The sequence below is a fragment of the Molossus molossus genome, unplaced genomic scaffold (genome assembly GCF_014108415.1).
Source record: "Molossus molossus isolate mMolMol1 unplaced genomic scaffold, mMolMol1.p scaffold_m16_p_19, whole genome shotgun sequence".
In the NCBI taxonomy this organism is placed as follows: domain Eukaryota; kingdom Metazoa; phylum Chordata; class Mammalia; order Chiroptera; family Molossidae; genus Molossus; species Molossus molossus.
In genome coordinates, this window is record NW_023425354.1 from 19,882,434 (window position 1) to 19,897,246 (window position 14,813).

A 14,813-nucleotide genomic window follows, 5' to 3' on the forward strand; every position below is an offset into this window, starting at 1 on the left:
AGGTCTGGGTCCTCTTTGGGAGGTACCACCAGTGCCTGATCAGGGCACGAATCCCTCCCTGCCAATGAGCACAACTGAGTGATGAACTGAACTATACAAAGTTAAATTCTGAACCGACGGTGAAACGACATTTAGTGTAGAATATTTACTAAGGAATCTAAAGTAGGTTCCCCTAAATTAGACACATGTCTAAGCGCGCACCGCTAGTTCGCAGAAGGGGCGGAAAGACAAAGCCACGCCTTGGCTCTTGATTGACTCAAGTGCAACGCAGTTCCTAGCCTGGGCGCACACTCCGAGGATGCCGCCGTTTCCGGAACAACCGACGCGTCCCTCCCCCTTAGACTCCGCCCCCGGGGGTCTTTCCCGCCAAAGGCCGTTAACGCCGCAGAGCATGGTGGGACAGGCTCTAGGGTAGGCTTCGCCAATTCCTTCCAAGTCACCTAGTTGCTTTAAAAGGCTTATTCCTGAGGAAACTACCTCTTAAGACTCGACAGGGATTAATAACCTCTTTAACGAAGGCTCTGTATTTGTCTACCAAAGAGCTAGCCACTCCAGTATCAAACCACTCGGAAATCGGGAACGCATGGAACTTTTTTCCCTTTGCGCGGAGGGTGACGTCGCGCATGCGTGAGCGTACTTTCGCAGGCCCGTTACGCTTTTGCGCATGCGTACTGAAATCGAATAGCTGCTTCCTCCCTCTTCTCTTCTTCCCTCCCCCGTATCCGTGCGCCGAGCTGATAAAGGCGCCATTTTGGAGGGGCCGCGGGAGACGTGGTGTCGCTGCGGGCTCGCTCTCCTGTGCGCTAGGCTTGGTGGGAAGGCCTGTTCTCGAGTCCGCGCTTTTCGTCGTCGCCATGTCGGGAGGTGGTGTGATTCGTGGCCCGGCGGGGAACAACGATTGCCGCATCTACGTGGGTAACTTACCTCCAGACATCCGAACCAAGGACATTGAGGACGTGTTCTACAAATACGGTGCTATTCGCGACATCGATCTCAAGAATCGCCGCGGAGGGCCTCCCTTCGCCTTCGTTGAGTTCGAGGACCCGCGGTGAGGCGACCTGGGCTTGCGGCCTTGAGGATATCGGTTGGAGTAGTTGGGGAAAGCTCCAGGGCCTCACAATTAGAGAATGGGGAGATAGGCTCGAAGGTAGGGGGCAAGACGCTATCGTCCGTGCAGGAGTCGAATAAGAAGCTGAGTCGGTTTGGCCTTTCTGGTGGCTGGGTCCTTGTGGACGTTCCCGGAGTCGGCTCAGGCTCCGGGCGGGAAACTGAGGCGTTGAGGGCTGGTGTAGTGGTCGGGAGCCTGGCGTGTTTCTGAGTGGGGGAGGGGCCATTCCTATTATGCAGCGCATGTGGGCTCTTCCACGCTGGGTGCGCATGTGCGGGGGCCGCTGGGTCCCGGCTGAGTTAGCTGCCCCTCCTGGCCCTTTTTCTTACCCCTCTTGCTTTCTGTGATCACACAGAGACGCGGAAGACGCGGTGTACGGTCGCGACGGCTATGATTACGATGGATACCGTCTGCGGGTGGAGTTTCCTCGAAGCGGCCGTGGTACAGGCCGAGGCGGCGGCGGGGGTGGAGGTGGTGGAGCGCCCCGAGGCCGCTATGGCCCCCCATCTAGGCGATCTGAAAACAGAGTGGTTGTCTCTGGTGAGTTTACGGTTAACGTGGATTGATGACAAGAGGCAGAACGCACTTAAAATTTTCCTCGCATGACTAGTTTAACAAATGCAAGTTTTTATGCTAAGTCTTAAATTACTTCAGTATCTTGGGTGGGTTTAGTAAACAAGGATTATAGTGGGGGTTTATCAAGTTGGGTTTCGGGTGTTCAGGATTTGAAGATCCGCACTTGACAAATGATTGTGGACTCCAGATTCCAGAATCTGAGCTCTTTACATATGATCTTAAATGTAATCATTAATTATAAAGTAGGCGTTCTAATGTAAATATTAAGTTTAATATGATATTTAGGTATTGAAAAATCACTTTTTCAGGACTGCCTCCAAGTGGAAGCTGGCAGGATTTGAAGGATCACATGCGTGAAGCAGGTGATGTATGTTATGCTGATGTTTACCGAGATGGCACTGGTGTCGTGGAGTTTGTACGGAAAGAAGATATGACCTATGCAGTTCGAAAACTGGATAACACTAAGTTTAGATCTCATGAGGTAGGTTATACACTTATTCTTTTATTTGGCCAGAATTGGATACAGTGGTCTTAACATTGGAATTTGCAGGTAAGAATCAGGCAAGGGTGTCCAGGTTAAGTGCCAGATTTCTGGCTTTAGCTACATTGTACTCATTCAGCATGCCTGAAGACAGGTAAAAGCTTAGATCTTTCAATCGAAAGTTCTGTCTATTCAATAGGGAGAAACTGCCTACATCCGGGTTAAAGTTGATGGGCCCAGAAGTCCAAGTTATGGAAGATCTCGATCTCGAAGCCGTAGTCGTAGCAGAAGCCGTAGCAGAAGCAACAGCAGGAGTCGCAGTTACTCCCCAAGGAGAAGCAGAGGATCACCACGCTATTCTCCCCGTCATAGCAGATCTCGCTCTCGTACATAAGATAATTGGTGACACTTTTTGTAGAACCCATGTTGTATACAGTTTTCCTTTACTCAGTACAATCTTTTCATTTTTTAATTCAAACTGTTTTGTTCAGAATGGGCTAAAGTGTTGAATTGCATTCTTGTGTAATATCCCCTTGCTCCTAACATCTACATTCCCCTCATGTCTGGTAAACTGTATTTTAAGTGATGTCATAGACAGGATTGTTTAAATTTAGTTAACTCTCCATGCTCTTCAGACTGTGATATTGTGTAAATGTCTATTTCTGCTCTGGTTTGTGTGAACTGGGATGTTGGGGGTGTTTGTGGTTATCTTACCTGGGGAAGTTCTTATGTTTATCTTGCTTTTCATGTGTCTTTCTGTAGACATATCTGAAGAGATGGATTAAGAATGCTTTGGATTAAGGATTGTGGAGCACATTTCAATCATTTTAGGATTGTCAAAAGGAGGATTGAGGAGGATCAGATCAATAATGGAGGCAATGGTATGACTCCAAGTGCTATTGTCACAGATGAAATTGGCAGTATTGACCTTATACTAAAAGGCAAGGGTTAAAAATTATTATATGCATCTACCTTAAAACACTTGCAAACATCTTATGCAGTTATCTTTACCTACAATTGCTTTGCTCTTTAAACCTTGGCAATTGTGGCAAAATTAACATTGCCCATTTTGTAACAATTTATTTTGCTCCCTTCCCCCCCTTTTTTGTTTTAATAGGGACTAATGTGGGAAGAACTGGCTAATTTGGCACAGTGCTTAGTTACAACTGTTAATGTGTGACCTGCTGTTGGTGTACATGTGGGTACAGGGTGTCTTTAATTCCAACCAGATAGAGTATAATATCAATACTGCTAAATCTGCATGTCCTCTGTGTGACTGATATAGCGTTGCTATTTCATTTTTTTTTTTTTTTAAGACAAAATGAAAGCAAATTATAGAATTCCAATTTATTGGTATAGATAATCTAGTTGGGAATACTTCTAAGTCTCACCTTCCCCTCTAAACTAATATTCATAATTGACTCATGTTTGAAACATTTTAATTTACAAATTAAATTGCAGATGGGAACATTAGATTTAGTTTAGACTTAGGTGGGTAGCAATACCAGTAAACTTTTCAACTACATAACTTTTTGCAACCACAAAACCTGTAATACGCTGTACAGTAACAAGTGTTGGCATTATCAGTTGAACTGTAAATATAAAATGCTTCTTCCAATTAGTCTCTATGATGATTAAGTTTCTAAAATTTATCTGAACACCAGAAACTTGTTTTGGGGAATTTGATAGTTATTGATGTACATCTGTTAAACTGATGACAGACATAACTCATCATTCCCCAGAAACCTTTTTTGATTACAGTATCTAACATTTTGCCTCCTCTTTTTTGGTTTTGCTGGTTATAAAGGTTTGGATTGGAGAGGGCTCACTGGATCCCAATCCTTGGAGCTGGATCATTGGATTCAAATCATAATGTGGATAGGATAGGGAGGATGAATTACAAGGATTCATGGAGCGGGATCAGATTACCAGGAACATAGGAGTGGATTCCTGCCCCAACCAAACCGCATTCATGTGGATTTTTTTTTTTTTTTTTTTATTCAACTTAATTGGCTATTCCAAAGATTTTTTTTCTTCCTATTTTTGACGATTGGAGCCCTTAAGATGCACGATGGAATTGTGTTTTGCATTTTTTGGTAAAAGGAGCAAAGCGAGGACCTGGAGATATACGCTGGAGCAATCTCCTTGGAAGGATTCAGCACGAGTAGATGGTAAACATTAAAGGGGAAAAGGGGGGGTTTGTTTAAAATAGTAAATCAGTAAGTCATTTCTAAATTTAAAGAAAACAAAATTGGAGTTGAAGAATAAGTAGGTTTCCAATTGGCTGTTGCCGTTTTTCTTTGAAAAATAAACGTTTTTTAAAAAACTATGCATGGTTGTCCTTTTTCCTCTTGTAGAATTTTAACGGGGTGATATCAGTTAATACTTTATAAATTGATAAGATTCTGATTCTTGCATTTATGTGTTAGTACATTAAAGGTTCTTGAAAGGTAATTTCTAATGGTGTTAAGCAATTGTTAATTGTAAAAATATTCAGGGCAAGATAAGATGAGAAAGGGCAATTGTGTATGTAACATGGTAAATGAGGAGTGATCTAGTCTCTGAAAAACTTTGCATACTTTCATTTAAAAAAGTTATAAAAACTTATAGATGCTACTTATTTTTGGTGGTCATCTAGATAACATAGGCTTTTATACAAAATTGAGTGATGACTGGTAAATTTTGGAGGTAGCCTTTGAAATTCTCAATGAAACTCATCTCAAAAAATTGGTAAGTATTAATTTACATTTAGCACAGATTAGAATTCTCAACACAATTTACATTTTCTTCTTGAAGTGTGAATAGTACACTAAAAGAGTTACTGCTTATTTAATGGTTGCTGATAAAAAAGCTGGGCGCATTCTTTGGAATTTTGCCTTGTTAAAACCCTTCTCAACCATAAGGTTATTCTATATCCAGAACATACCAAGGCAGTAATTTCATCTTGTAGTCTGCCAGTTTTGTATCTTTTTATTTAACAGTCCCTTGGTTTTAAATTGCCAATTTGCTTGAATTGGAGGGAATTTTTACTTAAAATTCCTAATCAGCTGATTTCTTTTTTTTTTTTATCCGCACCTGAGGACATTTTTCCATTTTTTGTTCAGATAGAGCAGGAGGGAGAGAGAGGAAGAGAGAGAGAAAGAAACATCGTTGTGAAGGGACACATCGAGTGGCTGCCACCCGCACGACCAACCAGGGCCGGGGACAAACTGCAACCGAGGTACATGCCCTTAGCGGGAACCGAACCCGGGTCTCTACCGCAGGCCGACGCTCTAACCGCTGAGCCAAACCGGCCAGGGCAGCTGATTTCTTGATAACTAGCCACAACCATCCAGCTACTCTTTCTGCACCCAACTAAATCTTAAAATTTCCCCTGGGTGCTAATGATATTTGGAAGCTGGATCTAAGCTATTCAGGTGACATGATTTCAAACCTATGAAAAACAAAATAATCATGGTAGTGGAGGAAATGAGCCCCAAGGTTTGCATAAGGTCACCTAACCAGTACATGTAAATGAACCTTGTGGAATGTCTGGGAAGAAAAGGGATATTAAATTCAAAACTAGGATTCCACTCTTTAAGTATTTAAGTAAAGCAGTTGGTATAGAATTGTTAACAAAGTAAATTTTATGTAAATTCAAAATAGGTTCAAGAAGCAGAATTATTAAAATTGCAACAAGTTTTCTCATTCAAGTATTAACCAGGCCTGACTCTGCTTACTAGATCAGGCATTTTCAGGGAGCTATGGCCGTAGGCAAATTCTGTTGCATGTGTAGAATATTTTTTTAAATCTGTTTTTAAGTGACATTTAATTTTGCAAAGGTAAAAATATGCAGGGTAGATTTAAGTAAGCCTGAATTAATTTTCATTCACTGAACGTTTTGGTAACAGGATCAAAAGGAAAACGACCTTCACTCAAGGTTGAGTACATACATTTAAGCTAAGTTGAAAGGTGTGCTCTACTAAAAGTTTTAGTAGTTTTAACCCTAGGTTGAAATAAGAGAAAAAAACATTTCTTGTATGGTATCAGCTGTTTGAAGGTTAGAGAGAACTTAATGTATTATGGAAAGGTAGAGAGGGGCACAGATTCTGCAGTTAAAACCAAGACAGTTAAAAGCTGTGAGGGGAAATGCAGACTTTTTTTTTAGTTTTAGGAGAATGGCCCTTAAACCTGTACCTGGATTGGCAGCTATTAGAAGAAAGCCACCCTTAGAGAACTAAAAAGGCTGGCTTGAGTTTTCCACCTTTCCTCCCTATTTATCTCCCCTTATAATATTGTAGGGAGCCTATAATTAGTTTGTTATTTTCTGACCAAGGAAAAACTTAAGTCTAAGAAGCACCTATTTTTCATAACATCAGATTGAATAACCCATCTTGCTGTTCATCCCACAGCCTGGAAACAAAAGGTAAGAAACCCATTTTATGATTCCTATTGTTTGGGATCTGAATTTTATTTTAAAAATTATGTTTAATTTCCTAATATTTGGAATATGAACAGATTTCCCTTGTTTAAAATGTTTTCCTAAGTTTTATACTTTAATGATAAATTTCGAGTGCATATATCCACTCGTGTACAAGTGCAATATGATACTAGAATTTCAACTTTTAGTTTTGTCTGAAATATCTTCCTCATTAAGGCTGGTTTTTTGTAAGTTTCTATGAAGATGAATTTATATGTGCCTTTTTGCTTTGTGAAGTTGTAATGAAATTACACTATAAGTATTTATACATTATAAGTATTTACCAGAAATAGTTACTAAAAGGATGAGAAGCTGTTAGACTGAGGTTCTGTTGTAACATAACTATCCTTTGGTTTAACTTTATTACAGTATGAAGACTGCAAAGGCAGAAAATGGGTTCACTCTCATAATCCAAAAATTATTGAAAACAGATTTTGTTGAACTAATTGAATGTAAAACCTGACAAGAATTGATGGCTTCAGTTTGTACTTACTGTGACTAACTTGTCTTCCTGCAGAAATATTGATGTGTTTCATTTTACAGTTGCCACAGGGTTTTCTGAGGGTGTTATGTTTTATATGGGATCTGTATACCATACCTTTGTAAAGTGTAAACAGCTCTCAATTTTAGATACATCTGCCCCCTAAGAGTTTGGAAAAGGGATTGTAGAACTAGAATAGAATATGCAGGGCTAAAGCTTGTGTAACTTTGGATGTAAGTGAAAACAAACCTGTCATTGTGGATCCCTTATTAGTTGAGATGTAAGCCCCCCATCTTAGGCTGAAGCGACCACAAGAGGAAAAAGGTATGACTCATATTTCTTTACATTCTGTTGCTGTAGTGGACTCAAAACATTTGTCTTCCACTGAAGGAAATATTTTGCCATCCTGGTGTATATAGTGGAATACTGCATTCTTTCAGGGTAGGTTTTTGCAGTACATTTCTGAGAACATTGATCATTCCGATACTATAGGAAAAGCTGGGATTGACATGAAGTAAAAAGATTGTAGGAAAACATCTGTTCATTTTATCTATAGGACAAAGTAATCTGGCAAAAAATTGTTTTAAATATAGGTGTGAGAATTTAAAGTATAATTAAATCAGCACTTGTTCTTGTGATTGAGGACTTTGAGGGAGCTTCTTTCTAGCTGTGGAAGCTATACTTGAAACCCTGACAGTGATTGTGATTTTGTAGTGATCAGGGAATTTTTTAATTACAAAAATCACTTGATGTTTCTGTAGTACACAGGAAATAAATTAGTCTTTGTCATATAGAAGTTTAGGCAAAAATGACCTCATAATAAATAGGTTTTCAGGGAGAAAAGTCATTCATGCTTGGCTTATGTTGCCATTTAGGTAGATATGGAACACAGATGAAACAACACTTGAGAGTTCAGCACGTTCTGAGTGTTTTGTCTTCGTCTCTTAAAAAATAAAGTACAAAGGAGTTAATCTTCAACCACCACGTAAAAAAGTTTTAACTCCTGTCACCATACAACTTAGAAATATCTGTCAACTCTATTGATAGAAATATCAATGTGAAGATAGTGGAAATTGAGAGCCTTTGGACAAAAGGTCACATTTGTAAGGATGCCAAATGTCTGAAGCTGATTTTATTTAAGTATTTTTTTTTTTTTTTTTTTTTTTTAGGGAGAGGAAGGGAGAGAGAGAAACATCTGTCGACTTCTCCTGCATGCCCCCTACTGGAGATCAAGTCCAGAACCCAGGCATGTTCCCTGACCCTGAATCAAACCAGGACCTCTCAGTTCAAGGGAGGATGCTCAATCCACTGAGCCACACTGGCCAAGCCCTTAAGGTGACTTAACTATTTCACTTTCGCCCTGGCTGGTTTGGCTCAGCGGTCAGTGTCCGCCTGTGGCAGAGAGATCTGGGTTCGGTTCCCGCTAAGAGCACATACCTTGGGTGAAGTTTGTCCCCAGCCCTGGTTGGGTCGTGCAGGTGGCAACCACTCGATGAGTCCCTTTCATGTTGATGTCTCTCTCTCCCTGTCCCCCTACCCCTCCTTCCCACTCTATGTGAACAAAAAATGGAACACTGTCCTCCGTGAGGATAAAAAAAAAACAACTACAGGTATTAAAAACGATTTCACTTTCCTGTTTCAGTAAATGCTAGGGGAAATCACTTAGCCACTAGAGGGAGCTATGGTGCAAAAACAACCAGGAAATTATCCCTGCTGTAAAGGGTCCATCCGGCAAGGTGGAAATCAACTATCTAAATCGTGTATATCAGCTCCAAAGTTGGGGGTTTAATTTTGGTAAGTTTTCTTTCTGTAACTTGACCTCTGTCTTCTCATCTGTTGGGTAAAAATCCCTATTCAGCTTCTGGACCCATTTAGGTTTTTTGTTTGTTTTTTTTCCTTCTTGATTGTTTTGTTTTGTTTTTTATCCTCACTCGAGGACATTTTTCCATATTTTGTTCACATAGAGTGCGAGGGGGAGAGAGAGAGAAATATTGACGTGAAAGGGACACATTGAGTGGTTGCCACCTGCACAACCCAACCAGGGCCGGGGACAAACTGCAACCAAGGCACATGCCCTTAGCGGGAACTGAACCCAGGTCTCTCTGGACCGCAGACCAACGCTCTAACCACTGAGCAAACCGGCCAGGGCCTTCTTGATTGGTTTTTGGAGAGAGAGAGAGAGAGAAACATTGATGAGAAAGAACATTCATTGGCTGCCTCCTGCATGTCCCCACTGGGGATTGGGCCCACAATCTGGGCATGTGCCCTGAACGGAAATCAAACTTGCGACCTCTTGGTACATAGGTTGATGCTCAACCACTGAGCAACACTGGCCGGGGGCCATTTAGGTTTTTGTTTTGTTTCTCTATTCTCACCTGAGGACATTTTTCCATTTTTTTGCTCAGATATAGTGGGAGGAGAAGAGAGAGAGAAACATCGATGTGAAAGAGACACGTTGCCATTTAGGTTTTGAAGAGAGCATCATTTAATCAGTATCAGGAAGGTATTCCTAGATATTAGGAGAAGATGCTGAAGACGTGAATCTGCTTATTTTCTGCCAACCATGTACATCTTCTGGTATGGAATAGCAAGGCCTGGAATGTAAGAATTGGGAGCAGGAGATGTGCTGCAAAAAAAGGAAAAGAGTCTTGGCATAAAATTGGTCATATATTACAAAAATATATATATGTATGTTTTCAGAAACCTTTAGTTTTTATAGTATGAAACAGTTTCTGGAGTGATCTTGTTTCTCAACATTACTAGGATTTTTTATTGTTGATGTGTCTTAAGATCCTGCTAGTCAGGTTGGGTATTTATATTTTTCTATTTCTAGGCCTTGCTTATTTAAATAGGTATAGTGTATCTTGTGATAAAATATATATATATACACACATTTGTTTACTTAATGTCATTTTATTTTAAGAAAGTTGAAAATTATTGGGGATTAGTACTTTAGCATTTGTCATTCATGCCATCTCCCTTCCCCAACTTTACATTGAAAAAATGTAAAGGAAATAAACTTCAACTTGCCTTCTGTTTAAATTGTCACTAAGAGTATTGTATTAAAGTTTCTTAGGCCCACTTGGTACAATTTAGTCAAGAAAATGAGTATGGGAGCACTTGCCTTAAATCACTAATGTTAGAAACGCATCTGCTTTGAAGAATAAAAAACAAAGTTATTTTTCCAGGAGAGAAATAAGGTTACACAAGTGAGACTGCAGAAAGTGGTTGACTAACAAACAGCCTTGCTACAAATGGAGAGTACTGAAAGTACACTAGATTGATTATTGCCTTCCTTAACCCTAATAGTGTTAGCTCTGATGTCTCCTTAATTTAACTTGTGAAGAGGCAGTCTAAGTCCAAAATTGTACCAAAAAAACAGAATTCCCTTTGTAAAAGAAAAAGGCTAAACTTGGATGTTAAAGGGCCAATGGCATGACTGAATCATCCATGGTGCTGGATATTTGTAAGTTTGGGATAAGCTTTCAGGTTATGGCATTTACTAAGATTTTTTTTTTTTTTTTTTCTTGGTATGTGCCCCTAGCAGGAACCGAACCCGGGATTCTCTGGTCCACAGGCCAACGCTCCAACCACTGAGCCAAACCAGCCAGGGCAACATTTACTAAGATTTGATACTTAGGAATGGACTGTTACATCAGCCAAACAAAGACAGCCTACAGCCTTTAAATAGGACTTGAAAGTCCTGGGCTGAATCTCTTCCCTCCTTGAAGTGGCATGCCTAGAAATTTGAGTTAGAACATCTCTATAGGCAATGAGTGCCAAACTGACAGCAGTACTTTCCAGGAACTTCCCATTGGTATCCTCACCCCAAGTCCAGCTCTACACCAGCCACTGTTGCTAGAATGATCTTTCTAAAGTGAAAAATTTACCACTAAAATTGTTTGAAATCTCATTGTCTGAAGGACATACTCCTTAGAAAGGCAGATTTCAGCTATTAGTAACCTTTTTCCCGAGACTTGGCATTTTCCAGCATTTCTTGCATTTGGTCCTGTTTTCTTCCTGCAGTTTCACTATCTCTTCATTTAGAGGAGTGTAACTTCAAGTAGTACTTCAGAAATTACCTCTGAAAACTTGAGCACATCCATCAAGCAGAATTGCTCCCTTGTGTGTTGGCACAGACTTTGTGTATGTATCTCTAATGTAGTGTGTGTCACCTGGCTTGCTTGGTGTCTCCATTGGTTTACCTCAACTATCTTGATTTGTAATTTTTGTTTTCTAAGGAACCAAAACAGTGCCTGGCATATGATACATACTTAATTGAAAAAGCACTATTGGTCCTTCCTCAGTGTTCCCATATATCTGTCTTTTTTCCTCCCAGGTGTAGAGCAGAAGGTTATTGCACCGGAGTAGACACTCCAAGGTGAATTGTTCAAATGCTTTGGAAGAGAAATCTAGAAAATTGAATTAGTTCCCTTTCTGAATATCTTAGGTAGATAACCAGTAAGTATAGTCTCAATTTCTTCTAGTTTGGGACTAAATCCCTATTCAACTTATACTTACTGTGCAGTAGAAGCTAACTATTTGTATATAACATTAAAACATTTTCCATTTTGTGATCTGAGTATTTCTAATTCCTTTTGGAGACATTTGAAAGAAGTTGTTTTAGTTACAAAATAAATGAAGAGTGACATTCACATGTAAAGAATAGAAATGTACAATGTTAGTGGTACTGCAAGCTCACTACTACAAAGAAAACTAAAAATGGCTCCTTTGTCTTCTAAAACTAGAGGTGAAAGTCAAGTTTTTGGCTTTTAATATAACTAGTTCTTAGCCACAGCCCCATTGTATCTGACTTGAGCTAGACTATAGAGATGTGTTTTCTTGTCAGAGTTCTTTAAAATCCTATTTGTATTTGTGCTCCATCTCCATTTGCCATATCAGTATCCTTGTCTGTGCACCCAAATTTATTACTAAAATGTTTTAGCTTGTTTCGCTGACTCTATTCTCCATCCTGGCCATCAAGTCTGATCTTCCTAAAACATGTCACTTCACCTAATATAAATCAATAGTAGATTATAGTCTGCCTTTTAATTTCATCACTATTCTCAATCAAATCATACCTTCCCCTGCTCTGGTTGATCTGGTAAATATTTTACTGACCATGCTTGTTTTTGCTTCTGTATTTGCTTATATTTTCAGACTTCTTCCTTCCCCCCACTTATCAGTCACCCTGCAGCTTTAAATCCTGGTCACCATCAAGTTAAACATCATTTCTGCAACTATAAAAAACAGGCTGCTAAACCCAAATGATAGCTCTCTTCTCTGATGCATTTAGTCTCCTCACAGTTTATTACTGTGGAATGTTTTGTGTTAATTTTTCATACTCTATGGAATTTTTGTAATATTTGTATTTCCCAATGAGCCAAATGCAGTTTAATAAATGTTGATTGAACAAGATGGAAAGAACTTAGTACTTATTAAAAGCAAAGCATTATATAGAAACCTATTTCACAAACTTGGTTAACTGGATGGATTATTGGAGAAAGTAATTGCATTAAATAATTTCTCCTTAGTGAGGGAAATGCAAATTAAATGCCAGCTGAAGCCAAGTATAATTGGAAAAGTAAGTGCTTCCCCCAAATATCAGTCTTGTAAAAAGGTTGTTTTGTTGCAGGCTGTGCACACTTTCAATATAAATAAAAAAATTGGTGCCTTTGTTTCCTAAAAGAGTGCAGCAGTGCCCTCTCGCTGATTCCTCTTGGGTCTCCTTTTTCTGTCATTCTTAAGCTTGATTATTACAGAAAAAGTTTTAAATCACTTCTGAATTTAGTGGTCTTGTCTCAGTGAGGGTTTCTGCAGGTTTCTCAGTGGGATTATATAGTTTTGGATTTTTTTTTTTTTTTACTAGTTGCACCATTAAGGGATTCAGATACATAAAGGTTTATATAGAGTGAAGAAACCAGTTGGTATATTATGTCCTTGGTTTGGGAGAGTCTTAACATTCTAGGTCAGGGACCCTGGTCTTTAGGCTTATAGAGGATGAACTAGCTTAAGCAGTTCTCTCAAAGCCAAGAGACTCAGCAAACACTTAACACACGACACACCAAAATCCTACAAGCATCCCCATTTCTTTGGCTGTTAAAATTTCCAACCCTTCACCATCAGCTAAAGACTTGAACATTCTTGGACTAATTGTACTATTTGTTTTGCTGCTTTTGGCATGTTTATATAGTGACAAATAGTTCATGCCGTAACCTGTTGTCTAGTTTTATGTGTATGTATTTTATCTCCCTCGGCTACATGGGAAACTTCAGAGCAAGGACTGTATTAATAACTTTTTGACACTTCTTTCAAGATGCCAAGTGTGCTAATACATACTTTTTTTTTGAGGTGGGGGAGAGAGAGAAAGAAAGGGAGATGAGAGCCCTGGCCAGTTTGGCTCAGCGGTTAGAGGGTCGGCCCGCGGTCCAGAGAGACCCGGGTTCGGTTCTCACTAAGGGCATGTAACTTGGTTGCAGTTTGTCCCCGGCCCTGGTTGGAGTTGTGTGTGAGGCAGTCACTTGATGTGTCCCTTTCATGGCGATGTTTCTCTCTCTCCCTCCCATTCTATCTGAACAAAAATGGAAAAATGTCTTCGGGTGAGGATTAAAAAAAAAAGGGAGATGAGAGAACACCCATTGGCTGCCTCCTGCATGCCCCCCATGGGATTTGGCTCACAGTCTGGGCATGTACCCTGACTGGAAATCAAACCAGTAACCTCTTGGTACATGGGTCGACATTCAGCCACTGAGCCACACCAGCCAGGCACACCTTAATAAATGTTTATGAATAAGTAAATAGGTTCATGAAATCCTAGGTACAATGTGCCCCATAGTTTAGATCTGATATGTAATGTACTTTTTTTTTTTTTCCTTTATCCTCACCCGAGGACATTTTTGCATTTATCTTCAGACAGAGCAGGAGGGAGAGAGGGAGAAAGAGAGAGAAACATCGACATGAGACACATCGAGTGGTTGCCACCCATACGACCCCAACCGGGGCCCGGGACAAACCATAACTAAGGTATGTGCCCCCAGCGGAAACCGAACCCAGGACTCTCCGGTCCGTGGGCCAATGCTCCAAACATTGAGCCAAACCAGCCAGTGCAAAACTTTTTTTTTTTTTAATATGTTTTTATTGGGTTTTTTTAGAGAGGAAGGTGGAGAGAGAAACATCGATGTGAGAAACACCCAACAGCTACCTCCTGCACGCCCCCTACTGGGTACGATGCCCAATCCATTGAGCCACACCGGCTGGGCTTGAAACCTTTTTAAATGGAAAATTCCTAGGGGAAAATGCAAGGACATAGGATAAAAATACCTCTGAATTACATTGATTCATTTTAATCTTCAAATAGTATTAGTCTCATTTTTCAGTTTGAGGAAATAGGCTCAGAGATGTTAAAGTGTCTGGCCTGAAAACTGAATGCATGTTTCCTGGTGACAAGTTTCCGTTTATTTTACTACTACATTGCTTTTCTTTAAGCCAGATGGCCATTTCCAGTAGGGAGGTTATGAGGAGGATTGGTCTTTGAACACAGCTTGTAATATCCACCTGATGCCACCAGGGTGTCCCATGGTACTGTCTCTGATTCATATTCTTACCCTGGTTGCTGGGGCAGTTCCAAAGCAGAAGTTAATCTAGTCACAGTGTCCATGGCCCAGAGCCCAGCAGCCAGAAAAGGAGGTGTTTAGCTCTCTGGCTTTCC

At 40.2% G+C, this 14,813-nt stretch overlaps 1 protein-coding gene across 7 annotated transcripts; it reads left to right on the forward strand.

The window, feature by feature from the left end:
- The first annotated feature begins 735 nt into the window (after nt 1-735).
- Nucleotides 736-8,186, forward strand: SRSF1 (serine and arginine rich splicing factor 1). Of its 7 annotated transcripts, XR_004960324.1 has the most exons (7): nt 736-1,048; nt 1,464-1,648; nt 1,993-2,165; nt 2,928-3,046; nt 4,269-4,336; nt 6,524-6,570; nt 7,379-8,186. XR_004960324.1 is itself a non-coding variant. In XM_036268316.1 (5 exons), the coding sequence occupies exons 1-4, from the start codon at nt 855-857 to the stop codon at nt 2,557-2,559; spliced, it is 747 nt and encodes a 248-aa protein (XP_036124209.1). In that variant the 5' UTR covers nt 736-854; the 3' UTR covers nt 2,560-2,567; nt 2,928-4,165. The 7 variants fall into 7 exon arrangements, 3 of the variants coding, with proteins under 3 accessions (XP_036124209.1, XP_036124208.1, XP_036124210.1); XR_004960322.1 differs by lacking the exons at nt 6,524-6,570; nt 7,379-8,186 and having other exon boundaries at nt 4,190-4,492; XR_004960323.1 differs by lacking the exons at nt 4,269-4,336; nt 6,524-6,570; nt 7,379-8,186 and adding an exon at nt 3,973-4,165.
- The last annotated feature ends 6,627 nt before the right edge of the window (nt 8,187-14,813 follow it).

Excerpts from the sequence above, each read along its gene's own strand:
- SRSF1 (XM_036268315.1), top strand. The coding sequence starts at position 855 with ATGTCGGGAGGTGGTGTGATTCGTGGCCCGGCGGGGAACAACGATTGC. Across the intron at positions 2,166-2,364 it reads CTAAGTTTAGATCTCATGAG|GGAGAAACTGCCTACATCCG; the intron begins GTAGGTTATACA and ends TCTATTCAATAG. Across the intron at positions 2,552-2,927 it reads TCATAGCAGATCTCGCTCTC|ACATATCTGAAGAGATGGAT; the intron begins GTACATAAGATA and ends GTCTTTCTGTAG.